The following is a 27,565-nucleotide window of genomic DNA, read 5'->3' as shown; positions in this document are numbered from 1 at the left end:
TTAGAGTATAGACTCCAATACCTCTTTGTAGATTTTCTGCTTGGATGATCTGTCTGTTGTTGAAAGTGGGGTGTTGAAGTGCTATACTATTATTGTATTACAGTTTGCCTCTTCCTTTAGATCTAATCATATTTGCTTTATATTTGGGTAATACTGCAGTGGGTATATACATATTTACTATTACTATGTTCTCTTGCTAAATTGACTCCTTTGTCATCATATGATAACCTTCTTTGTTTCTTTTTATGGTTTTTGACTTAAAGTCTGTTTTATCTGATATAAGCATTGCTACTCATGCTCGTTTTTGGTTTTCATTTACATAAATATCTTTTTCCATTTGTTCATTTTTTTGTCTGTATCTGTATAGGCAAAGTGAGTTTCTTATAGGCAATATATAGGTGGGTCTTTGTTTTTTAATCCAGTTAGTCATGTCTTTTAATTATGATGTCTTTTAATAGAATTTAGTCAATTTGTATTCGATATTATTATTGATAGGTAAGGGCTTACTGTAGCCATTTTGTTATTTGTTTTCTAGTTATTTTATAACTCCTCTCTTCCTTTTTTTCCATTTTCCTTTGTGGTTAAATGATTTTCCCTGATAGTATGTTTTAATTCATTGCTTTTTGCTTTTAGTGTGTCTATTATAGGTTTTTGCTTTGTAGTTACCATTAGGTTCATTAAAAATCCTGTAGTTCTAATAAGTTATTTAAAACTGATATGGCCGGGCGTGGTGGCACATGCCTGTAATCCCAGCACTTTGGGAGGCCAAGGTGGGCGGATCACTAGGTCAGGAGATCAAGACCATTATGGCCAACATGGTAAAACCCGTCCTTACTAAAAATACAAAAAACTAGCCGGGCATGGCAGTGCGCCCCTGGAGTCCCAGCTACTCAAGAGGGTGAGGCAGGATAATTGCTTGAACCCGGGAGGCAGGGGCTGCAGTAAGCCAAGATCGCGCCACTGCACTCCAGCCTGGCGACAGAGTGAGACTCCATCTCAAAAAAAAAAAACCAAAAAACCAAAAACTGATACTAACATGACTTCAATCACCAAAAAAGAGATAAGGAACAAACAAACTGAAACCTGTAGATACTAACTCCCTTTCCCCCCACATTTTGAATTTTTCATGTCACAATGTGCATTTTTTTATACTGCCTATCTTGACAAATTGTTTTGTTATATGTTCTGGAAGAATGGAATTTTGGCTCTTAAATTATTTGTATGTATTAGCTCAGTAGCAAAAATTGTCATTGCTGAAGATTGTTGTTTTTAATCAAGGAGAAAATTACTTTAAATATCACAGCCAGATACTAAGCACTGTTGAATTAGAGCACCCTCTAGTGTTTATAAATAAATTTTATTTACAATGTTGCTATTTACCAGATGGCTTCATAATTACTGGTGTACTTTATTCAGTTAATTTATGAGAATCAGGCTCCCAGTGGTTCAGGAATTTTTACATAGATGCTACAGATATTATCTCATTGTATGTAGGTGCTATTTGCATACAAATATGAATGGCAATCCGAAGTTTATTTAGAGTTAAGTATATAATGAGAGATCAGATATCATAAAAAACTGTTTTATTAAGGAAATTATAGTCTGGAGTATAGATGTATTTTTAAAAATCTTAGGTTAAATTATCAATACGTGTTATTAAAATTGACAATTAGAGCTGGGCGCGGTGGCTCACACCTGTAATCCCAGCACTGTGGGAAGCCGAGATGGGCGAATCACGAGGTCAGGAGATCGAGACCATCCTGGCTAACACGGTGAAACCCCGTCTCTACTAAAAATACAAAAAATTAGCCGGGCGTGGTGGCGGGCACCCGTAGTCCTAGCTACTCGGGAGGCTGAGGCAGGAGAATGGCGTGAACCCGGAAGGCAGAGCTTGCAGTGAGCCGAGATCACGCCACTGCACTCCAGCCTGGGCGACAGAGTGAAACTCCGTCTCAAAAATAAATAAATAAATAAAATAAATAAATAAATAAATAAATAAATAAATAAATAAAATAAAATAAAATAAAATTGACAATCAAATACTTTCTACACATATTAGGGAAACAATGGAGTCTATTGGTTCAGTTATTCATATTTTATATTTTGCATAGTACACTAGACTAAAATCAGATATGATGGAGAACTTTAGTACATAAAACTGATTGGGAGTACCTATATGCATTAAGAATTGTTTTTATATGTCTTCTGAAACTTAGACATGTTAAGATAAAGTTATATAGTAACAACACCTTGTTTCTGCCCATGTCTTACTAATTGTGTTGTAATTTATTTGCAAGAGCAGATGAGGTAAAATAAGGACTGATTGTAATAAGCTTTGCTTAGGTAACTTGATTTTAAACATGTATACTTCATCGTAGTATACATAGGCTGACTTTGGATAATTATGCAGACAGATAAACGGTCTTCCTATTCAAAGAGTTGGGTTTTTTAGAATCTGGTGGTAATTCTGTGTTAGCAAACCTTTTACTCAGGTTACCAGTTTTGTATCTTTTCTGTATTAGGAAGATATCCTCCAGGTTGTGACTGTAAAAATATTGCACATTTTAGTGTTACCAAATTTGTAAAAGTCTTAATTCTATAGAATTACCTAAGGAAAAACAGAACCTAGGACATTATGAACTCTAAACACTCACCTTTTATCTTAATGGGTTAGAAGAAACTTAGTTAGTCTGAATTTTTCTCCCCTCCCCTCCCCTTCCCTTCCCTCCCTTCCCCTCTTGATATGGTTTGGTTCTGTGTCCCCACCCAAAATTCGAATTTTACTTCCATAATTCCCATGTGTTGTGGGAGGGACCCGGTGGGAGATAATTGAATCATGAGGGTGGTTTCCCCCATACTGTTCCCATGGTAGTGAATAAGTCTCACGAGATCTGATGGTTTTATAAGGGGCCTCTGCTTTCACTCCCCTCTCATTCTGTCTTACTGCCACCATGTAAGAAGCACCTTTTGCCTTCTGCCATGATTGTGAGGCCTCCCCAGCTATGTGGAACTGTGAGTCCATTAAACCTATTTTTCTTCCCAGTCTCGAGTATGTCTTTATTAGCAGTGTGAAAACAGACTAATACACTTCCCCTCCCTTCCTCCCTGTCTTTCCCTTCTTTCCCTCACCTTCTCTCACAGGATCTTTCTCTCTTGCCTATGCAGAGTCATAGCTCACTGTACCCTTGAACTTTCAGGCTTAGGTGATCATCCTACCTCAGCCTCACAAGTAGCTGGGACTACAAGCTCATGCTGCCATGCCTGGCTAATATTTCTTTTCCTTTTTTTTTTTTTTTTTTAAAGACAGAGTCTTGCTGTGTCGCCCAGGCTGGAGTGCAGTGGCACAATCTTGGCTCACTGCAACCTCTGCCTCCCGGGTTCTAGCAATTCTCCTGCCTTAGCTTCCTGAGTAGCTGGGACTACAGGTGCATGCTACCATGCCTGGCTAATTTTTTGTATTTTAGTAGAGTCGGAGTTTCACCTTGTTGCCCAGACTGGCCTCAAACTCCTGAGCTCAGGCAATCCACCTGCCTCTACCTCCCAAAGTGCTGGGATTACAGGTGTGAGCCACCTCGCCAGGCCTCTTTTACATTTTTTTGTAGAGACAGGGTCTTGCTTTGTTACCCAGGCTGATCTAAAACTCCTGGCCTCAGGCAGTCTTCCTGCTTGGGTCTCCCAAAGCACTGGAATTACAGGCATGAGCTATGGTGCCAAGCCTCATTTTCTTAGTGATGTCTTTTGAAGGGTAGAAATTTTAATGTTGGTGAAATTCACTTATTTTTTCTTTATGCTTAGTACCTATTATGCAAGTAGTCTTTGCTTAACCAGGGTCATTAGGATTTTCTTGTTTTCTTCTAGAAGTTTTATAGTTTTAGCTTTTATGTGTAGGTCTGTGATCCATTTTGAATTAATTTTTGAGTATTGTGTGAGGTAGGGGTTAAGGTTCAGGTTTTTTCCATATGGACTTCCAAATATTCCAGTAACATTTGTTGAAAAAATTGCAGATGGTCCCCAACTTACTTACAATGGTTTGACTTATCATTTTTTACTTCATAATGGATTTATCATGGTATTAAATTCATTTTCAATTTACAGTATTTTTTATTTACAATGAGTTTATTGGGACATAATTCCTCCATAAGTTGAGCAGCATCTGTATTTATTCCTCATTGAATTGTGTTGATCCCTTTGTCAAAAAATCATGTTTTGGGGGTCTATTTCTGGACTTTATTTTGTTGCATTGAAATATTTCTATCTTTATACCAGTATTACATTCTTGATGATTGTAGTTTTATAGAAACTCCTGAAATTATGTAAGTCCTCCAGATTTATTTTTTCATTTTCAAGGTTGTTTTCAGTGTTCTAGGTTCTTTGCATTTTCATATAAGTTTATGAATCAGCTTGTAGGTTTCTTAAAGTAAAAAAATAAAAAGAATAAAAGCCTACTGGGATTTTGATTGGGATTGAATTAACTTTATATTGGGCTGTATCACAGCTTAACAATATTGAGTCCCCACCACCCATGAGCATATCTCTACAGTTATTTAGATCTCATGTAATTTCTCCATATTGTTTTATTGTAGATATTTCCTACACGTTTTATTAAATTTATTCCTAAATATTTTGTATGTTATTTTAAAAAAATTACATTTGTTTGTTGCTCAAATGCAGAAATATTACAGTTGATTTTATATTGACTGTTTTTCTGAGATCTTACTGATTTGGGGTCAACCCAATTCCAATCAAAACCCCAGCAGACTTTTTATTTTTTTATTTTTCTGTAGAGATTGACAAGCTGATTCCAAAATTTATATGGAAATGTAAAGGACCTACTATAGTATATATTATATTATTGAACATATGGATTCTAGTCTATTTATAATATTTACTAGGAAATTAAATCAAAAGTTAAATTTCCATATTCAATAGTAACATCTCTTTGAGATTCGAGTAAAATTGATTGTGAAGAATATGAAACTGTGATCACATGATTTGCTTAAAATTTCTCATAGTAAATTGTTACAATTATAAAACTTTATGAACCAAAAATTCACCAAAATGGCTCAAGTAACAGTTGGCAGGATTTCTCCCTTTCTACGTTACTATATTTTTCAAAGTGAGTAATTTGCTCATCAGTATAATTCCGCATTATCTTAGCATTTTATTTTGTCATTTTTTTTTATATTGTTATTTACAGCTGTTTGTCACTTCAGTTATTCAAAAGCTCATTAAAATGAAATTTCAGAAATTAGATGTGATTCGTTTGATTTATAAAGGGACCAAAACATAATTAAATTACTCATTTTGTCATTTTGCATACATATGAAGTTCTTATTGTTATAGTTTCAAAATAGATTGGTCATATCATGGGTAGTTTTTTGTTTTTGTTTTTTAGCAGTTTATTTCAGTGTCCTATCTGTAATTAACAAAAACATCAATTGAGTTGCTTTATGACTTTTAACAAATCAGTATATATAAATAGTATAGCACAACATAGTACTGTATCCCTTTGTGTTAATACAACATCTCTAAATATAAATTGGCAAATATGTTTACTAGGAGTAGTAGTTTCCAACTAATGTTTATTAATATTTTTAAGTATGTCAAAGCAAAGTTAATTTTAATTTAAACACTAAATGCATGATAGCACCTAAAATTTTTAATTGTCTAAAATCTACAAATCGTATGATATTTATAAAACAATTAGAGGCAAATCCATTTGGATTTTTAGAGGATAAAGTTCTGTATTGTATAGAAAAATAAATTATGTGACCTTTAAGGTTTCTTTTAGTTCTTTGATTTATGTCTTTTTGATTTATGTGACTCTTCCGATCTTTGCACTAATTGTAATATTATTGTTCCACTCCATTAATTAAATCTTACCATGCTAAATGAGTTAACAGACTTACTTATTGTCTGCTATCTGACATTATAGGGGATATTACAATATAATAATAAAAGCAAAGTCATTGGAATCAATAAGCTCCTAAATTCAGATCCTCTGCCATTTATTAGCCGTGCAACCTTGGGCAAACTATAGGACCTCTTCTGTTCTCAGTTTCTGCATCTGTAAAATGAGAATAATAACTCTACCTCATATAGTTAATAAAGTAATTTTTATTTTGCTTAGAAAGCACTTAATTCTATGCCTCAAATATAGTGAAGCACTAAGTGTTAAGTATTATTGAGAGCACTTACCTCACACACTGATAAAAATTAATGATTGCTAGAATTCTATTTAAACTGCATTTTAGCCATTTAGCTGATTATCAATTCTGGTTTCAGTGATATAAACTAGTTATTTCATATTTGGAGGATTCTCATTTATAGAAATACTATACAGAATTGGGAAATTGTGTTGTACCAGAAGATGGCAGTAGTATCATGTATTTGTACATAGGGAACTGTCTTAATTTTTTTAAATGCTGGAGATCAAGGTAGCTTGTGCCTTCAAATAAATTATGATAGTTATTTCTTCAGGCAACTGGTAGAGAAAAATAATTTTGATATTGAATTGTCAGTTTGTAAAGGATGGTAAAAATTTCTCTCTATATGTAAGTTGTTTTGCTTTTAAAAAACCTAACAATATGGAATTTTATCTATGAAATAGGTAAATCTATCAGATACTTATGACATATTTTTAGATATTAATTTCCATGTTATTAAATACTTGACCAAGAAATTGAAGGGTCAAAAAGAGTTAAGGGGTGTTTGTGTGTGAGGATTATTTATTACTAATTAGTAATAAGGCAATCTTTATTTCTAGCTTATCATTGGGGAAAGTGGATTCCATTTTAAAAACTGATTTATATAATAACACTTTAGGAATGTAGCTGTTAGGTAAAACAAGAGGGAAAAGACATTTACATTAATATATAAATCTGTAATCCCATTTCAGAAATGTCAATTTTTATTGAAATAATGGTGTGCCTTGCTACCTGGGTTTCAAATATTCTACAAGTGAAGTATGGCCAAATTGCCCCCTCCTAGTGCTAGAAGAAACTTTTAAGGCAGCATGATCTAGTAGAAAGAGCATGGAGCTGAATGCACTTGCATTCAAATTTTGCTTTTTCTGGGTACCAGATATGGTTTGAACTCTGTGTCCCCACTCAAATCTCATTTGGAATTGTAATCCCCATGTGTTGAGAGAAGGAGGGAGGTGATTGGGTCATGGGTGTGATTTCCCCCATGCTATTCTTGTGATAGTGAGTGGGTTCTTATAAGATCTGATGGTTTTATAAGTGTCTGGCCTTTCCTCTGCTTGCACTTCTCTCTCCTGCCACCATATGAAGAAGGTCCTAGCTTCCCCTTTGCCTTCTGCCATGATCGTAAGTTTCCTGAGGCCTCCCCAGCCATGTGGAAGTGTGAGTCAATTAAAACTCTTTTCTTTATAAATTACCCAGCTTGGGTATTTCTTTACAGCAGTGTGAAAATGGACTAATACAATACCTTAATCTCTCTAAGACTCAGATACTTTATCTGTCATAGGGTGATCTACTCTCTACCTTATGAGTTATTTTGAAGATTGAGGGTAGTGTATATAAAATGAACATACTTTGTCAATGCCTTTTTAAAAGTGTGCCATCTAAAACTCATCACAGTCATATTGATGTCTTCCTCCAGTGCAAGAGATACAATGAGCAATACAATGCCATCTTTATTTGGTGTATTACAGTTCTGTTTCTATAGCTTGATTTGTGCTTTTATCAGCCATGCCATCTATACCCCATTCTGACAGGAATTATTATTAGCCTGGCTTTCCCATACTTACCTGTGTAGCTGACTTAAAAAAAACAGAAAACAACTGAATTTCAGGATTTATGCTTATTTCTTTATGTTTTTATCTTACTAGTGTTAATTCAGTATTATAGCCTATTAGTCTTTTTTAATACTCATTCTGACATTGCAATATTAGTGTTGAACTATTTGTGGGTTTTATTGTGGGGGAAAAATGGACCTGGTAAATGATACGGACCTCAGGTCTTTGCTCATGATATCCTTTATGTTGGATACCATTTTGGGGCACAGCTGTTAACTTTATTAGAAAACTGATTTCTCAGGGCTTAATCGAAAAATCAAAATTTCATGATACAAATTTTTTGAATATTGCCAAAGTGGACCTAAAAAGTCAAAGTAAGGTTATTTATGTGAGTTTTTATTAAATTGATATAGTAAATATTGTTTAAAGCATGTTTTTCTACAGATGTTATAGATAAATTACTATCAAGTAATTGAACATTTTCATTTTGAAATTATTTTTCTCAAAAAATAAAGGAAAATCAGGGGACTTACCAACATTGACAAGCTATATTATGCTCCATCTTTCTCTGCTTTAAATGCATTCATTATATACATAGTTCTTGTTATACTCAGAGATATTCCAGACTTGTTGCTTTCTTTAATTTGATGAAATTGTGACTTATTATTCTGAAAGTACTTTCACTAAGGGAAGTGTGCAGCTTATATTGTATGGAATGCCTTTTTCAGTTCCTTCATTTTAACTTCAATATTAAAAGCCATTCTCTGTTCCTTATCTGATGGCATCAGCTTCTAATGTTAATATATTCTAGTATGATTTCCCAAGAAGTAAAGAGCAGACAAAATAATGAAATACAAGAGTTCTTAGGATATGATCTCAAAATACCTGACTATGCTGGCTGAGAATTATATTGTACTACACTGCAGGTAGTAATGGACTTTGTTTGGCCTGAACTATATTGCCAGCCAGAGATTCAGAGATACTTGGTAAGCAGTTTAAACTGGGTTTTATTAAAATTCATATATCTAATTTTTATAATGTTTATTTATTTATATCAAAGATATGTATATTTAGAGCATGTACATTGAGAGATGGAGCAAGAAAATAGTGTTTTATATTTCTTTTAGGTGATTTTAAGATTGCATGTTTTATAGCAATCTTTGGTACTTTTCCTTTAAGGTACTGAAACAGGTGATAATGAACTATATGGTGCGACATAAAGTTGTAACTACTGTAATTGCTGTGCATAAGCAAGATATTTAAAACATATCTAACTTACGCTTTAAAAAAAAGTGATGTTCACAATAGTTTCTCTTTTGCATGTAAAAATACTGTGATATGTATCTTCTAAATCATAGAATATGATTAAAATATATCTTGTATGGTTTTAGTGTCAAATATAGGTTTTTTCTTTGTTTGTTTTTTGTGTTTTTGTTGTTTCTTTGAAAATTAGATATAGTAAAACCTTGAATATCCAAAAATTAGGTAACTTCTGGTAATAAAAGAATACATGATGTTCCCATGAGTTAACACTGACTCTGAAAAATCCCACTTTTACCTTAGGTATTGTATTAGGTCGTTCTTGCACTGCTATAAAGAAATACCTGAGACTGGGTAATTGGCTTATTGTTCTACAGTCTGTACAGGAAGCATAGGGGTATCTGCTTTTGGGGAGGCATCAGGAAGCTTCCAATTATGGTAGAAGGCAAATGGGGAACAGGCACATCATATGGTGAGAACAGGAGCGAGGACAGGAGCAAGTTTAAGTGAGCAGGGGGAGGGGGGTTGGAGGAGACTGAGAGTTAAGAGAGATAGAGGGAGGAAGGAAGGGGAGGGTTTAGGAGAGAGTGCAAGAGAGAAAGCGAGAGAGTGAGTGTGAGCACACACTAGGGGAGGTGCCACACACTTTGAAATGACCAGATCTTGCGAGAACTCACTCACTGTGGTGAAGACAGCACCACGCCATGAGGCATCTGCCCCCATGACCCAAACACCTTCCATCAGGCCCTACCTCCAGCATTGGGGATTACAGCTCAACCTGATATTTGAGCAAGGATAAATTTGTAAACTATATCAGATATAAAAATACAGCTTGACTTCCGTAGCCTTGGCATTCACAGTTTCACATTTCATTTGAAGGAAACATTTCTCAATAAAAGAACACCCTGTAATATTAGAATGAGATACAACATTTCACTTTCTCAGAACAAGAAATTAATGTAAATGAGTTTAGACAGATGATTTGAAGTTAATAATAAAGAATAATCAATTGAATTCACTTTTGTAATGTTGCTGACTGGATTTTTCTGAAAATTCTGTTACAAAATACCTAGATGCTCTATAAATTATATTTTTAAAAATATCTTTTTAAATACTTAGCTGAGCTGCCAAGAAAGTAAGTGTGTAGAGACAAACAACATTTGATGAATAGTATTGCTGGCTTCTTCCAGATTGAAGCAGAGCTGGTGGCACCTCCTCATTCAGTGGTAAGGACTACATGGGTTCCACTTCCTACAGTGTTTTTAGATAGTAACAGCTGGTATTCTAAACATGCAGCTTCCCTGAACAGTTGGCAGCAAGCTCAGACTCTGTCTCCTTTTGCAAGGACGGTATAGATTTACTTTAAAAAGAGGGAGTATCAATGGGAGCTCTTTCTTGCTTTAGGGCTCTCATGTGATTTAGGGTTGTAATTTCCTTCTTGGTCCAACCCATGTGTTTCCAGCTGCACCTTCATCTAAAGACGCCTTTACAGGGGACCATGTGCCTTATTCTGTTGGCCTTTTTATCTAGGAGCAGAAAGTATTTGCAGGAGCCTATTGCTGAACAGTGGCTTGCAACAGACGAAGGTCCACTTTGCTCAACAGTAGGGAAATCTCTTGGGAAAAAACACATAGACACTAAAACCCAAGTGCTGAATGAATGTGGAAGGCAGGACTGCCTAAGTGATGTGTACTAATATAGCAACCTAGAGTTTTGATTAGAATAGCTTTGTGTGATGGTTAGGACAAAACACTGTGGATCCATTTGTTGACAGTTGAGCTTAAGACCTCTGCATAAAACCGTTAACTTCTCATTACCCTCAGAGAGTGGGCTGGAATAAAATCTAACAGCCTGAGAGGAAGAAAATGAGGACATTTCTCTTGCCTTGGCTAGAGATGTGGGGGTAAAAGAGGTTTACCTGGGAATATGTAATCAGTCGTACTGTAACGTGATTTAACATGGTTAACCTTCTTGGCCCAAGAAATTTAAAGTGGAGCAATTCAGTTGAAGTGATACCAGACTGATAGCAACCCAAAGCAAGACAGAAGCAAACTCAAATTCGATTTGGGAATCATTCTCAATTGAGGTTCCTCAGGATCCTCACAGATTAAGGTGTTCATGTACTTAAATGGCAGACAATTTGAGAAAGCAAACTAATCCCATAAAAGTATTAGTTTTCTATTGCTGTATAAGAAGCTACCACAAACTCAGCAGTGCAAGACAACACCCATGTATTATCTCACAGTATCTGTAGGCTGCAAGTGTGGGTACAGGTTAGCTGGGTCCTTTGCCTGAAGTCTCACAGGCTGAAAAAGACCACCTGATACCATGGTCTCATCTTAGGCTTGGCATCCTCTTCCAAGCTCACTCATTGTTGACAAAATTCAGTTCCTTGCATATGCAGGGCTGAAATCCTAATTTTCTTATGAGTATTAACTAAACAGTATCTGTAGCTCCTATAAGTTGTCTTAGGTCCTTGCCTCATGGCCCCTCCAAAGGCAGTTCACAGTATGGCCGTTTGTGTCTTCAAAGCCTGCAGTAGTCTCTCCTATTTTGAATCTGTCTAACTTTAGGAAGGGCATGGTCTCTTTTAATGGTTTGCCTGGTTAGGTCAAGCCCACTCAGGACAGACTCCTTCTGATTAACTAAATGTGAACTGATTTCAGACCTTAATTATATTTGCAAAATTCCCTCACTTTTGTCATATAACATAACCTTATCATAGGAGTGAAGTTTATCATATTCATAGTCCTGCTTGTGCTCCAGGAAATTGGACAATACAGGGCATATGAGCACCAAGGGATCAGAATCTTGAGGGTCATCTTAGAATTTTGCTTAACACAATACAGAATAATCAGGAGAATTAGACCTGCAAGAACATTAGATATATGAATTATCAATTACAAAATACAAAATAACCATTTAAATTATTTTTTTTAAATAAAAGAGGTTGGGCGTGGTGGCTCACTCCTGTAATCCCAGTGCTTTGGGAGGCCGAGGTGGACAAATCACTTGAGGTCAGTAGTTCCCAACCAGCCTGGCCAACATGGTGAAACCCCGTCTCTACCAAAAATACAAAAAGTAGCCAGGTGTGGTGGTGTGCGCCTGTAATCCCAGCTACTCGGGAGGCTGAGGCAGGAGGATTACTGGAATCCAGGAGGCAGAGGTGGCAGTGAGCCAAGATTGTGCCATTGCACTCCAGCCTGGGTGACAAGAGTGAGACTCCGTCTCAAAAAAAATAAAATAAAATACAAATAAAAAGGAAAATAAAAATAAAAGAAGGAAATGAAGGATTACACAAGGGTTACAACATGATAAAGAATGATGAGGCATATTTGAAAAAGGCCAGATAGACTTTCCTGTTTGTAAACCACAGTTATTCAAATTAAAAATGTAGTAAACAGATTAAATAGTAGACATATTATTGAGGTATTGACACATCAAAAATCATTCCAAAACTTAATGTCTTTAAATAACAACCACATATTTAGCTTTTGATTCTGAGGGTTGACAATTTAGGATGGGCTCAACCTGCATGGTTCTTCTAGTTTATATTGTGCTTTCTCAGAATTTGTCATCTTTGGGTTCAGTGAGTGACTTCTAATTTTTGGCTATACTGTCTCACATATCTGGGGCTTTTGATGTTGATTCAGCTCCCATGTGGTCCTCTATCCTCCAGGAGGTTATCCATGGGTCCCAAAAGTGTGCAAGACCTTTTGTGGCCAAGATTTTAAACTGGAGCCCTGTTATTCTTGCTGCATCCTATTGTGCAGAAGGAATCACAAATCCAAGTAAAATTCAAGGGCTGGTAAAACAGACTATATCTTTTCTTGGAAGGAGCTACAAAGTCGTATCTCAAAAAGGTATGAATAGATACAGGAAGGAGTAAAAGATTTTAATGATTTTTGTAAGATAACTCATACTTGAAAGGAGAAATAGTAAAATAAGAGATCTAAAGAAATAACTCAGTATGAAATATAGACAGAGATGAAAAGTGTTAAGACAGGCTATGAGACTTGAAGATAATATTGGAAACTGTTGGCTATGTCTAATTAGTTCCAGGGAGAAGAAAATACAGAATGAGCAAAAGGCAGTATAAGAGATAATGGCTTATACTTTTGCATTTTGAAGGTAGTTCAACAAATCCAAAGAACAATACACAGAGTTCATACTTTATGTGAACATTTTAGAATCCCCTAAGTACGTAAGAGATTTAAAAATCAGTCAAAGAGAAAAATGGTATCTACAATGGGTAACAACTAAGTTGACAGCAAACATCTTAATAGCAACAGCGGAAACCAAAAGATACTAGAGAGTAAGACCAATAAACTACTGAGAGAAAATTACTGTTGGCTTAGAATTTAAGCTAGCTTAACTACCATTAAAGACTGAACGGAAAATAAGGACATTTTCGAACATGCAAAAGCTGAGAGTATTTGACATCAATACACCTTAATACCTAAAGGGATGCGCTTTTTGAAAAAGGAAAATGAAACAGAAGAGAGGTCTGAGTGTAAATAGGAATGCTGTAATAAATTGGTGAAGTATGAGTAAATATAAGCAAAAACTGAATATATTGTATAATTATGATGATAATGACAATGATAATAATTATTTGGGGGAGTAAGATAAACCAAAGTATTAATATATTTAATAACAACATTATGTAGGAGAAGAGGAAGTGATTGGTTGAAGTATTCTGGAGTTTCAGATTTTTTTTTTCCTTTGGGAAAAAGGTTTAATTTTTGGGAAAAGGGTTGTAAATTTTAATAGCTTTAGACAGTGAGGAAAGTAGGCAGTTTACATTTTTAGAGTGACTAATAAATGAATAGAAATAGAGGAGATAAGATCAGAAACGTTGCAGGAGAAAAAAATGAAATTAAAAAATCAATGAGAAGGCAGTAAAGGAGTGAAGAGAAATAGTGATAATTTTTTAATCACAATAAATTTAAGTAAGTGAATAGTAATAGTTTATAACAGAATACTGTATTAGGATAAAAAGAGGCATAACTACAGACAGAAAATATAATGATATTAAATAGTTGAAACTGAAAGGATTACTAGGCAACAGCTCACCAAAAGAAAGCTTAAATACTTATAGTGTGTAATATATACATAGTAAATATACATATATGTGTATGCACATAGTACATAGAGTATACAGCATATAACATTATTAATCATAAGCAAGGTAACTAAGTAAAAGTTTATCTCATCAGGAAGAGAAAAGCATGTTAAACTCTTAATTACTTAGTAATATAACCACAAAATGTTTAAAGCAAAAATTTACATATTTAAAAAACAGGTTGATAAGTTTATCATTGTAATGGAATATTTTAGTATTACAGTACCAAAACCAATAAAAGATCCATCCAAAAGTTTTAAAATTGAAAATGTAAGCAACATAATCAATAAACTTGAGCCAAGAAATTGAACACTTAGGGAATAAATATTCTCTTTAAGACCAACTGTAACATTTACAAATGTTAACCAATACTAGGCCAAAAGAGTAAGTCTTAATAACGTAAAGTGTTGGAATCTTAAGGAGCATTTTTTTTTTGATCACAGTGTAATAGTTACAATCAGTAGTAAAAAAGAATTGTTTAAAACACGTATGTTTGGGAATTTAAAAACACTCTTTGAATAATTCTTAGAATAATATTTAAAAACCTATGAAAATTTAAAAAAATACTTGGTACTAAGTGATAATGAAAATATCAAAAGTAGTAGTGTACAATTTCTCCTTCTGAATAGGATGAAATACTTTGCAGTAGGCTTATGGACTCACCAAGAACAATTAGGAAAGACAGATTAAATTGCATTTTTAAAAATATCAGTTGCAGAAGCAATGAGGACTGAGAATCTAAAAATCCAGATTTGGGGAAAATTCTCAGAGATGAGCTGAGAATCTGTAGCCAATTTTTCTCTGTGATCATTTGCCAATTCTGGGAGTAGACCAAAGGTTGAGAATCTGGGCTTGGCAGTGGGCCACTGCTAGAGTATAGAGAAATTTCACCAGCAACATTTTTGGTGACTGTGTTAGGCTAGAGTGACAAAATTGTCATTCACTCAAAAAATAACTTTCCTTTTCAAGATATTTGTCTCAATTATGTTACCAATTTTCCTTTCAAAATACTTGCCAAATTCTAAAACTAAAGGGAAGCTAAATTACTAAGCAAAAAACATCTGATAACCAGAGCTATGAATTTACTAGTCTTGTATTACTGAAGAGATAAACATCTTCAGGATGAGAGCCCCTTAAGAACATACCAGGTAAGAGTTGACAGCTGTGGAGATGGTGATGAACTAATGCTGACAGTTTCTAGCCACTTTTTTCTCTTGGGTACACTTGCTTTTTCCCAGTGTAGCAAAAGCAGAAGTCAGCAGACTATGGCCCATGGGCCAAATCTTGTTATTGACTATTTTTTAAAATAAAGTTTTATTGGAAAACAGCCTTATTCATTGATTTACATATCATCATGGTTGCTTTCATACTATGATTGAGGTGATTAGTTGCATAGAAAAGTCACATACCTCTGCGCTACAGGTGAGAATTTGGGCTTGGCCTCTGTTAAAGGGTTACTAATGGGGACAGAGTGATGAGTATACCAAATTTGGCAGTTCAGTGAGGCTGGCATACCAAATCCTTAAGCTGTGCAGGACAATAGTCCAAAAATCTAAGTCAGAAACCTTTGAACAGTATAGTAGAAATCTCTATAGTCTTACTCTCTCTGTGTTGAAACAAAACCTGCCAGGCTCTCAACTGAAAACCTTGAAGGGCCTCACCATTAGAATAGGGCCACATTAAGGTGTAATGAATTAGTCTTATCAAAATTTCCAGGTGGTCTAAATTCAGCTTAGTCCCTGAATGAGTAAAAGTGATCAGAGTATCACTCTTAACTGCCCAGCAGAAGAACACACGGACCTTCTCAAGTGGAAAATAACACTGTATATAACCTTTCTTAAGTATGCAGTTTCCTACACCCATCAATTAAAAATTTCTAGTACACCATAATCATATACCAAGAGAAAAACAAAAAAACAGAATATAGAAGCAAACTCAGAAGTGATCCAGAACTTGGAGGTAGTAGACAAAAACTTTGAAATAACTATGTTTAAGATGTTCAAGAAAATAGGAAAAATATTCTTGACAAATAGATGAAGAGGTGGGGAGTTTCACCAGAGAATATGAGTATAACTAAAATAATGAACATTCTAGTATTGAAAAATATAGTATCTGGAATTAAGAACTCAATCGATGACTTAACTGCAAATTGGATACAGAAGATGATAGAATTAGTGAACTTGAAGACAGTACAATAGAAAATATTGAAACTGAAGTACAGAAAGAAACAAACAGAAAAGAGTACGAGACATGTTAGATACAGAAAAATGGTCCAACATATGTGTAAATAATGTCCCAAACTAGATGACAGATTGAAAATAAGGAAGAAGAGATAATATTTAAAGTGATAATAAACATTTTCCTAAACTAATGAAATACATCGGACCACATATTCAGTTAATTCATTGTAAGCAAAATGAATGCAAAGAAAACCACAGTTTGGTACATCGTAGTCAAAATGCTGAAAAAACATAGAGAACAAATTTAAAAGCCTGACAGAGAAGGAAAGGCTGACATTATCTTTAATACTGACATATTATTATAATGAGAGCCATAAAACAATAGAAAGACACGTTTAAAGTGGTGAAAGGAAGAAAACTTTTAACCCAACATTCTCTACTCAGCAAAAATATCTTACATAAATGAAGATGAAATCAAGATGTTTTTCAGATAGAGAATTTGTTGCCAGTGCACTTGAAATAAAATAAAACTAAATGAAATTCTTCAGCCAGAAATGATTACAAAGAGAAACAGCAAAATTCAGTAAAGAATGAAGAGAGCCAGAATCAGTGAATATATCAATTAAAATAATTGACTTAATTAGACAAAAACCCCCACAATCTTGTTGAGTTTAAAGTATTCATAGAATTAAAATATATGACAATAATAAGACCAAAGGCAGGAGGATAAATGGAGTCAAAGTGTTGTAAGGTACTACTATTATTGAAGAAATGATAATGTTGAACAGTTTTATTAGACTACCAAGTCCAAGTTGGATGTCCTAATGTAATTGCTACGATAATGGTAAAAATACACCTATCAAGTTCATAGCAGAAAAAAAGATGTATAAAATATTTGGCTGTTTCAAAAGAAGAAAAAGGAAATTCAAACAGATGGGAAATAGAAAATAGGTAGTAGTTGTAAAGCCAGCTATATCAATTATTACATTAATTATAATTGGACCAAGTACCCTATTTCAAAGAAAAAAGTAGTCATACTGAATTAAAAACATAACCTAAAAATGTGCTATTTACATGAGACATTTTCAATATAAGGATATAAAAATCACTTTGGAAGTGGCTAACGTAATATTTAGATTTAGAAAAAAAGTAAGTAAAAGAAATAAATTAAGCCTTCAACTGAAAGATACTGCTCCTTTTTTAACTGTAAAAAACATGTTCCCTTTCCCAACAAACTGCAAACAAGGCAGCAGGCTTAGATGGTTTTTACATTTGACATTTATTAACCACTTGAGGTGCTGACATAATATGAACAGAATAAAAAAGCTTCCTACCTCGTTCAGTGGAACGAATATAATTCTGAAACCAAAACTAGACAAAGAGAGAATGAAAAAAATAGAGAGCCAGCCTCACTTGTGATCACAGATGTACAAATCTTAAATAAAATTCAAATTCAGTAGTGTATAAATAAAAACATTTCATGACCAAATAGAAATTATCTTAAAATGAGAGGAATGATTCAGAATTAGAAAATATATTAGTGTATTTCATCGTATCAATACATTAAATGAGAAACAGTTTGTAATTATTTCAGTAGATACAGAAAAAACATTTGAATAAAATCATTAATCATAAACGATAATGTTTTTTAAAAAGGCAGTGTAACTTAGACACTCCAGATAAATGGGAGATAATAAAGGGAATGTGTCTAAACTAGCAGCAGACTTTATATAGTGTGAAATTATAGAAGCATTTCGATGAAAATCAGGGATGAGATAAGAATACATGCTATAATCCCATCTATTTGTTACTGCACAAAAAGTCTCAACTAATGGAGTAAGGAAAAGAAATAGGAGGTGTGAGGATCAGGAACTCTTCCTTCCTTTTTTTCACAGATGCTGTATAATAGAAAAATCTAAGTGAATCTACCAATATTAAATTTAATGAGAGAGTTTAGTAAGATTGCCAGATAAAAGATCATTACATGGAAATCAATAGTATATATGCCTATATTATTTATATATAATAGATATATGCATGTATCTATAGATATATTAATACAAAATAAGCAACAAAAGCTATAAGCCACCCAATTATACATCTTAAAAGATGTACATCTTCTTTATGGAGACAAAATAAAATTAATTATAGATCATAAAGGAACACCTATAAATGGAGAGGTGAAACATGTTTAGGGATGAGAATAAATTATCATATAATTTTATCTAAATTATCTGTAAATAAATGCAATTCAATTTCTCTTAAACTTCCAGTATTTAATAAATACCAGCACTATTCTAAGCACTTTGAATTTATTAACTTGTTTAATCTTCAAAACAGCTGTGTAGTATGTAGTCATTTTATATATGACTACAGATGTGGAGAGGTTTGTATCTGGTTACACAACTCATAAGTGGAAGTGCTAGCTGTCTGACTCCAGGTATGCTCTCTTAACTATTACTACATTCTGCCTTTGTAGGATTCTTCATGGAACTTAATAAGCTGGCTATCAAATTCATGTGGACTAGTAAAGGAACAAAAAGCCAAAGTCATTTGGATGACTACGGAGTATGAACAGTAGTGGTGGGAGAGGCATTTAGTCTATCTGACACCAGGATTTTCTGTTTTAAAGTTGTGGTGATTCAGATAATGTGATATTGGTTCAGATTAGGTAAATAAATATACAACATATTATAAAGCCCCCAAAGAGACCCATGCATAACAATATATGTATGATAGATATGGTTTTACTTGGAGGAGTGGATAGGTAAGTCAGAAAATTCTATGTTGAAGCAATTGGTTTGCCATGGAGAAACAAACAAAATTAGATTTCCCCTTTACACTGTACAAAATACAAATGGATTAAAGATAAAAATGCAAAAAGGAAACATCAGAATTATTGCAGAATAACTTTTTTTTTTTTTTTTGCTTAGGAGTAGGGAAAGGTGTCACACTACTCAAATTACGGCTAATAAAAAAAGATTGTCAAAGACTAATGGAATAGAATATCATATATAGCAAAAAAAAAGACAATGCAAACAAAGTTAAAAGAGAAGAAAAAGTGTGGTGACATTATTTGTAACATCTATTTCAAAGAATTTCTGTCTAGATTATCAAAATAACTCTAAATATTAATTTTTTAAAAGACAAACCAAATAGAAGAAAAAAGAAATACAGTTTAAGAAGAGAAAAAGACTAATGTTAGTGATCACCTAAAGGTGATTTTAGAAGGGAAGTGGACATTAAAACAATGAGATACTATGTCTTACAGAAATTTAGGTGGTGATGTTGAAAGGAAATGGGAACTTACGCATTTCTGGTGGCAGTATACGTTGATGCGGCCATTTTGGATAGCGATTTACTTGTTTCTAGCAAAATTTAAAATGTACATAACTTATGACCCAGCAAGTCCACTTCTTAATAATTATTCTAATGTATGAGTTGTGCAACTTTTTCTGTAAAGGGCCAGATAGTAAATATTTAAAGCATTTGTAGGTTATAGGTCATATGGTCTCAGTTGTAAATATGCAACTCTGCTGTTATAGTACAACACTGAAATTCAAATTTTGTGTAATTTTTACTAGTCACGAAATGTTATTCTTCTTTAGACTTATTTTTCCTAACCATTCAAAAACATAAAAGCCATTCTTAGCTCACAGGACATACAGAAACAGGTGACAGGTCACATTTGACCTCACATTTGAATGAAAAAAGCTAGTTGCTGAATTTTACTGTACAATTTATTAATGAAATGATTTGTAGATATTCTATGTATTTTTCATGCGTACTTAAATATGTATGGTAAAAGCAAAATAAAATGACTAGAACAATGTACATTAACTCCTGATAGATTTAGTAGAGTTCAGAGTAAGTACTCAATAATTTTGACAAGTTTTTTCTCTGATATCCCCCAGAACTCTACACTACTATTTTAGAATTGCCTTTGACTCTACACAGATAGTTCCTTGTGCATTCAAGTTAGCTGGTTGTGTGAACTTCTGGAAAGCCTGCCTATAATTTTTACCAAACAGGAAGTTACTTTTAAAGTCTCTCAAATGAGAACAAGAGTTTGTTTTTCTGGGATTTTATTATATTAGCTTTACTGAGTTGCTTGACAGGTCTTCTTATTTAACTAGTGTGTGCATTTTTATACTACATTGGAAACTGACAGTAAATAAGATGCATTTCAACAGTTGGGCCATAAATTAGTGTAACCTTAGTTCTCTTTGGACTTAACTTGCTGTTCTCTGCCTCATACTAAGTCTTTTTTCCCTGGCTTACCGTCTTTCTTGTGCTTCTTTAAAGTAGCTTTTAACTGAAGTTCTATTTTCATATCTTCTCTCACAAGTTTTTAGTTTGATAATTAGAAAAATAGTGATGCAGGGAGTTTGGAGGGGATCTCATTTCGAGGGAAGTAATGTATTAGATTGTTTTATCATCGCTGTATAGCCTGTTTTCACAAAAATAAGCTTTAGTGACTCTTGGGACCCGTCTGAATTTGTAGTAGCGTTTTGTGTTTGTCTGCATTGACCAATAAACTTCAGTTTTCTTCGCTTGGAGTGTCTTTAAATTTTCAGGTTTGTCAATTATATCTTGTACAATATGCGTTATCTATTATATGACTATTTGAACATTTAAAAATGCAGTTTAGGAGTGTGAATTTTTCAATCCTTTTTTCCAAAGATTCTAGGAAGAAATTAATTTGATTTCTCTATTATTTCCTTTTAATTTCAAGTGCTTCTTTGAGCCATATTTTCAAAACAGGTTATACTAACTATTTGTCTACCTTCCTGTTTTTGGTATGTGTAGAGAATTTCTTCCTAATGATTTTGGATTACTCTAGATGATGTGTCTTTAATTATTATTGATACTCTTAATTTTTAGTTTGTATCTAGCATAGCACAGTGTCTCTGCTTTCTTGTTCAGTTTGTTGGCTTTATTTCCAGTGTTTGGAAAGATGCTTTGGCCTTCAACCTGAAATAAACTATGTAATTTTATGTTTATTTATTTATTTGTGATAGGGTCTCACTATATAACCCGGGCTGGTCTCTAATTCCTAGGCTCAAGTGATCCTTCCTCCTCAATCTCCCACGTACCTGGGACTATAGGAACATGCCATCATACCTGGCTGTATGTTATTTTATACATTAATTGTCTGATCTCAGTGTGACACTCTAGAATATAAACTTTACTCTTTCTGAGTTAGAGATAACCTTCTGTATGGACACAGTAAATAATTTTACAGTGTTATTTTAGGGTGCTTGAATAGCACAGAAGAGAAATATTTTTTGGGCACTGGATATGAAAGAGAAAAAGGATATAGAAAACACTAGAAAGCACAGGGGATTGTAAAGACTAACTTCATAGGCTTCATAATTTGCTAGGAGAATTTTATTTATGCAGAGGATTTGGACAGTATTTTAATTGCCTTTTCATTTGAGATGGTAGTATGACTCTATTGAAGTCAAAATCCTTTTATAAAGTAAGTAAATACCTTGTGTTATCTTCTACAAAAACTCTTTTTTAAAAAATAGTAAAGCAAAATAAGGAATATACAGCTTTTTCCATGTAGAAATTACTCCCTTATTAAGTTATTTAAATAGATTTTCTTAGTAAAGGATCTTGGAAAGAGATCATGGAAAAAACATTCTTTTAGGGGGGCTTCTGAAATGACTTAAAATGTTAAGTAAAAGGAACACTTGGATGACTTTAAGAAAAGAGAACTTTGCCATTTCACAGGAGAAAAGTTCCAGGTTCCTTTAGGATGGCTGCCACATGTAAATTGAAATTAGTATTTGTAGTTTTCTCTATCTGAATTATATATGGTTTATCAGAGACCTGACTAATAATGATTTACAAGATGGGGCTTAGAATGTATGAATGACCTTAGGTGACAATCTTGGGAAAGCATGAATTCTGGGATAATGGAAGACTACTTGCAAAGGACAGAGTGGGACAGCGGTGTCCCTTGGAGTCATGGTGGTGAAAGAAAAGAAAGCAGCTGAAGATAAGGGCACTACGGGAACAACACAATTTTTTTTAAGACAAATCCTGCCCCTCCCACCACAAAAAGCACCACTTATTAAAGCAACAACACTTCAGTGAAGCCACAGAAGAGGGTGCTCTTGAACTGAGAAACCTAGTAAGTCAGCTTACCTCCCTTCACCCTCCATGGCAGGATAACTTGTTACTGCTGATTCTGAAAAAGCCAATACAAATAATCCTCAACAGAAAAAGAAGCCAGCACCTTTACAAAGTTACAATAAGTATAAAACACAATTAAAATCAGACCTTCTTAGTAAATGACACGCACACACAGAATGAAAGCACAAATAAAAAGGAAGGAAAGAAATCAAAGAAAAATTACAAAACAGGAAAACTGAAATGAAACATCTGAACATGAATAACCTGTATTAAACAAACAATTGCATTATGAAAGGATACCATGAATCAGGCATTCAAAAACACACAATTGAAATGGACAAACAGAAAGATATGTGAAACAGCAGTTGACTGAACTCAGGAAAGTAAATGGTGAAAAAAGAAAAAAATCATCTCAGAAATGAAAAGTAAATTACAAGGTAGACAAAGGAAGATAGATATTCCAGAAGTTCAATAAAAGACATAAAGAATAGAAAGAGCCAAGAAAATGAAACTGAAATAAGAGAAATGAAAATGATCAGAAAGAGAGAATTTTCCATATATTTAGTTCAACACCTTGAACTAGGAAATAAGTGGAAAATTAACAGATATGGTATTTAAAGTTATAATAAAACATTTTTTGAAATAAAATGAGATCTGAATTTCCATATTGAAAGGACTCCTGTTTCCCGTGTACCTGGGAAACTTGATCTATAACAATCAACTTTTAAGATATATTATAGTATTAGACCTTAAAACAAAAGGGAAAATAAAGGCTGTCTGAGCTTCTAAGCCAAAAAATTAGTAATTTAAAAATTAAAAATAATTAAAAATGAAAATAATTAACATCGAACCAACTTAGCATCACACTTGTTGATATCAAAATAAAGCAAGAAAGCAGTGGAAATATGTTTTCAAGAAATTATAGAAATGAGTAATCATTTTAATTGATTATGAAACATTGGATAAGTAAAATACTCATATATCCATAGTGATACTCAAGATTACTTGTGAATTGCATTTGGAAAAAGTGCTGCAGTTATTAAGAAACATTTCAGACATATCCTTGGTTGATAAATATTTTGCTGAAAGATTTAGATGTGAACTGTCATGGTATCTGCAGCTCACTTTTAAATGATCCTGCAAAAATAATATAAAAAATATAGAAATGTGTTTGGAATTTTTCATAACAGCTACATGGCATTATAAAAAGTTATTCAAAACAAATTGCCGGATTTCAAATATTTTTGTATACCTAAAGAATATCTTTTATATTGACTAAGAGACATTTTGTGAGAAAAAAAAAATTTATTTCATCTTATACATTGTTATTTTAGATTTTTGGAATAACCAATGAAGAGTGACTTTTTCATATTTCTTTTATACTCTTAGAATTAATGTCGGTGATTTAATTTTTATTTTTTCAGAAGATATTTATTAAAACTGCTGGTGCCTTAATAGGAATCAAGGCATGGAACCAAAGTGCATAAGTGGTCACTGTATTTTTCCCACTGCTGACCACAGTAGCAAAGAAACAAACAAAAATACATCATTTGCACTTAAGAATGTCCTCGATAAGGAAGGAAAAATACTGAGTTGTTCGCTTTTTTATTCTTGAGTTGTATTTATGTATTCTTATTAATATAAGTCCCTTTTTGGTTATATGATTTGCAAAGAGTTTCTCCCATTCTGTAGACTGTTTTTACATTCTTAATTGTGTCCTTTGAAACAAAAAAGTCTTAAAATTTGATGATGTCTATAGAGTTTGTCTGTTTTTTCTTTTGTTGCTGTGTGCGTGTATGTGTGTGTTTGCGTGTTTTGTTGGTTTGTTTTTTGAGACAGACTCTTGCTCTGTCTCCCAGGCTGGAGTGCAGTGGCGTGATCTCGGCTCACTGCAACCTCCATCTCCCGGGTTCAAGCAGTTCTCCTGCCTCAGCCTCCCAAGCAGCTGGGACTACAGGCGTGTACCACCACGCCTGGCTAATTTTTGTATTTTTAGTAGAGACGAAGTTTCACCATGTTGGCCAGGCTGGTCTTAAACTCTTGACCTCAAGTGATCCAACCCCCTCGGCCTCCCAAAGTGTTGGGATTACAGCTGTTAGCCACCACACCCAGCCTGTATGTATTTTTATACATAAAGTGAATAAACTTTTAAAAGATACACTGTGAAATGCTTTAAAGCAAGTTGTGTGTGTGTGTGTGTGTTTTCTTTTGGTCAATGAGTATTTACTTTAGTTTATTTTTTAATTGAGGTAAAAATACCTAATGCTAATAGGTATTAGTTTGCTAGGGTTGCCATACCAAAGTACCAGAGACTGGATGGCTTAAACAACATAAATGTATTTCCTCACAGTCTGGAGGCTAGATGATGTCAGCAGGATTGATTTCTCCTAAGGTCTCTCTCCTGGAGGTGCAAGGCCCAGTGGGATTTGGCCAGTAAAATATAACTAAAACAGTAGACTGTTACGTAGAGAAAGGGTTGCTGGAGATGAGGCTTGAGTTTGGTTGGAGCCAGGTTTTGAATACCTTTAAGGGCTATGAAAGAAACACCCTCTTTTGAACAGAGTGTACTGAAATATTTTTGTCTCAGAAAATGACAGGATCTGAGAACATTAAGTGATGTTAGCTAATTTTATTGCATAGTTACTTAACGTAGTCTGAATACCTTTATAGTCATTTAAAATTTTTCAATGGTAGCGTTTCAAAGATTGTTGATAAATACCGATTATTTCAAAAACTTAAATATATGCATTTTACTATATTTCATATTTGACATATTTAAATATTTGCCATATTTCAAAATAGTATTTGCCTTAGCTTTGTGTTTTTAAATTCTCTTTTTCCAGCTATAAGGAAGACCAGATGGATGAGGAACTAATGGAACCTCTGAAATATGCTGAACAACTTCCTGTAGCTCAGATAATACACCAGGTTTGCGTTTCATTTTATTCTTTTGAAAGAAACAAGATTTTTAATCTCTGAAAAGTAATTGCTTTTGTTAGGGTTTTCAGAATCAATGTGTTGTAGCGGAAAGGCATTCTGGGCTGTCTATCCCTATTTAGACTACCCCTATTACAGTTGAAAGTCCCATTCGAAGCACAATATTAAAAGGCTACTTGCTGTTTAACACCAGAATTCTTACTTACATAAAATATAGGATAAAATAAGGATTATCTTTTGTGCATTATTTGACTACGAAATTTAATTTTAGAAAACTTTCATTTTGACCCATTGTGTCTAGTACTTAGTGACAAGGAAAGAGCTGCAAAAATATCATTGAGTGTAATTTTTTGGAGTCACTAAAAAGAGAAAACAGTCTTGCCCTACATCCTTTACCCCGCCCCATTGTCAACCCTTGTGAAGGGTAATTCTGCATGTCATGTGGGCAATTTGTTCATTTCCAATTATAATGATTTCATCATCCTTTCTACATAACTATAATTGTTGAGAAGGCAGTGTTTTAAGTATGTAAGTTTAGACTTTGTACTATAATTTGACAGTATATAACCTCTGCCCTGCTGGGCCAGAATCTAATAATTTTAAATGGTCTGTTGACTAGAGTTATAGCCTTTAGACCTAGCAGAATTTTCAGAACTTTACATATTATAGTAAATATTAAAAGCCCTTAAATGGCAGACTTTCTCAGAATTGTTATGAATGTTGATTGTTATTGTGAGTTTTTCCATATGCCGTTTTCTGTCAAAATAATTTTTATTTAGCTGATATGTATTGATTAGAAGTGCCAGTTTGAACTTTATTGAAACAAACAGAGGCTTTTACTTTAAAATGTTGGCTATATATATTTTTCATTGACATTAAAATTTAGTATTGCAATTCTGTGAGAAATTACAAAAAATGATCAGAAATTTGCTCCTTTGGGAAGCTCGTCTGTGCTTGGTAATCAGATCCAGTTTATATGTCAGGAATTCCCTAGTGTTGTCAGAGCTTAAATGACCTAACAGTCTGCAAATGTCACATTTAAAATTCTGTCTTCATGCCTGACTCTCAGCATAAATGAATTAAACAGCAGAGCAGGCAGCAAGTCAATATGTTCTTAACAGTAAGAGTGAGCAATGAAACAGTTTGTGGTTTGCTCAGAATAGGTAAATAGAATCTGCCCAGAACAGTTCACCTAGAATAAAATCTGAAAGAGGAAACAAGAATTAACCTTTAAGATGGTTGACCAGATGAAATGTCAGTAATATTTTTATAGCATGAATGAACCAATAAACTACCTGGTTTATGTAACAGCTGCATTTTGCTATTATACACTGTGTGAATTCCAAGATAAAGAATTTTTGACCCTGGTGAAAATTTTAGATTGTGATTTTTTTGGCAGTACAAGAGACTGTGTTAATTTTAACACTGAATTACAAACATTATATTAAAGTTCAGTAGCACTTGATTTTACTTAATACCTATCTTTAAGAAATTTTGCATGATAGGAATTTATGTATTTTATTTTTATTGAATAAAATGAATCCTGTTCTCAGTAAAAGAGTAGTCAGGACAGGTCATTGTTAATAGCAGACTCTTCATTTATTCCTTTAGTTATTTCCGTTTTTTGACAGTACTACAACTTAAGTACTGTTACCATTAGCCGGTCCAACTGGTCTTTTAGAAACGTATGAGTTATGTTGTCAGAAATTAACTGATAAGTCCATTATTTAAAAGCAAATTTTCGCTGGGCACATGGTAGCTCATGCCTATAATCCCAGCCCCTTGGAAGGCCAGGGTGGGTGGATCACTTGAGCCCAGGAGTTCAAGACCAGCCTGGGTGACATAACAAAACCCTATGTCTACAAGAAATACAGAAAATTAGCCGGGCTTGGTGGTGCATGCCTGTAGTCTCACCTACTTGGGAGGCTTAGGTGGGAAAATCTCCTGGGCCTGGGATCCAGATTGAGGCTGCAGTGAGCTGAGATTGTGGCACTGCACTCCAGTCTGGGTGACAGAGTGGGACCGTCTCGATAAATGAATGAATGCTTGCAACTTTTTTCCTAAGAGAATAGTAATACATGTGATAATTAGGTTCAGCTAGTTTCACAAAAGCTTTTTGATCTATATCTGAGTTATAGCATTATTGTAGTGCATAATCTC

The 27,565-nt window shown here is 33.9% G+C and overlaps 1 protein-coding gene across 1 annotated transcript in view; it reads left to right on the top strand.

Annotated features, from left to right (window-relative positions):
• PIGK (phosphatidylinositol glycan anchor biosynthesis class K) overlaps positions 1 to 27,565 on the top strand; it is a 117,086-nt gene that overhangs the window by 62,155 nt on the left and 27,366 nt on the right. Inside the window, exon 10 of the mRNA XM_025402396.1 lies at positions 25,312 to 25,396. Within this exon, the coding sequence (XP_025258181.1) occupies positions 25,312 to 25,396 (85 nt within the window). The remainder of the gene's footprint in view (positions 1 to 25,311; positions 25,397 to 27,565) is intronic.

This window comes from Theropithecus gelada, chromosome 1 (genome assembly GCF_003255815.1).
Source record: "Theropithecus gelada isolate Dixy chromosome 1, Tgel_1.0, whole genome shotgun sequence".
NCBI classification, from domain to species: domain Eukaryota; kingdom Metazoa; phylum Chordata; class Mammalia; order Primates; family Cercopithecidae; genus Theropithecus; species Theropithecus gelada.
The sequence above is the reverse complement of the archived record's forward strand: the minus strand, read 5'-3'. Positions and strand labels throughout refer to the sequence as shown.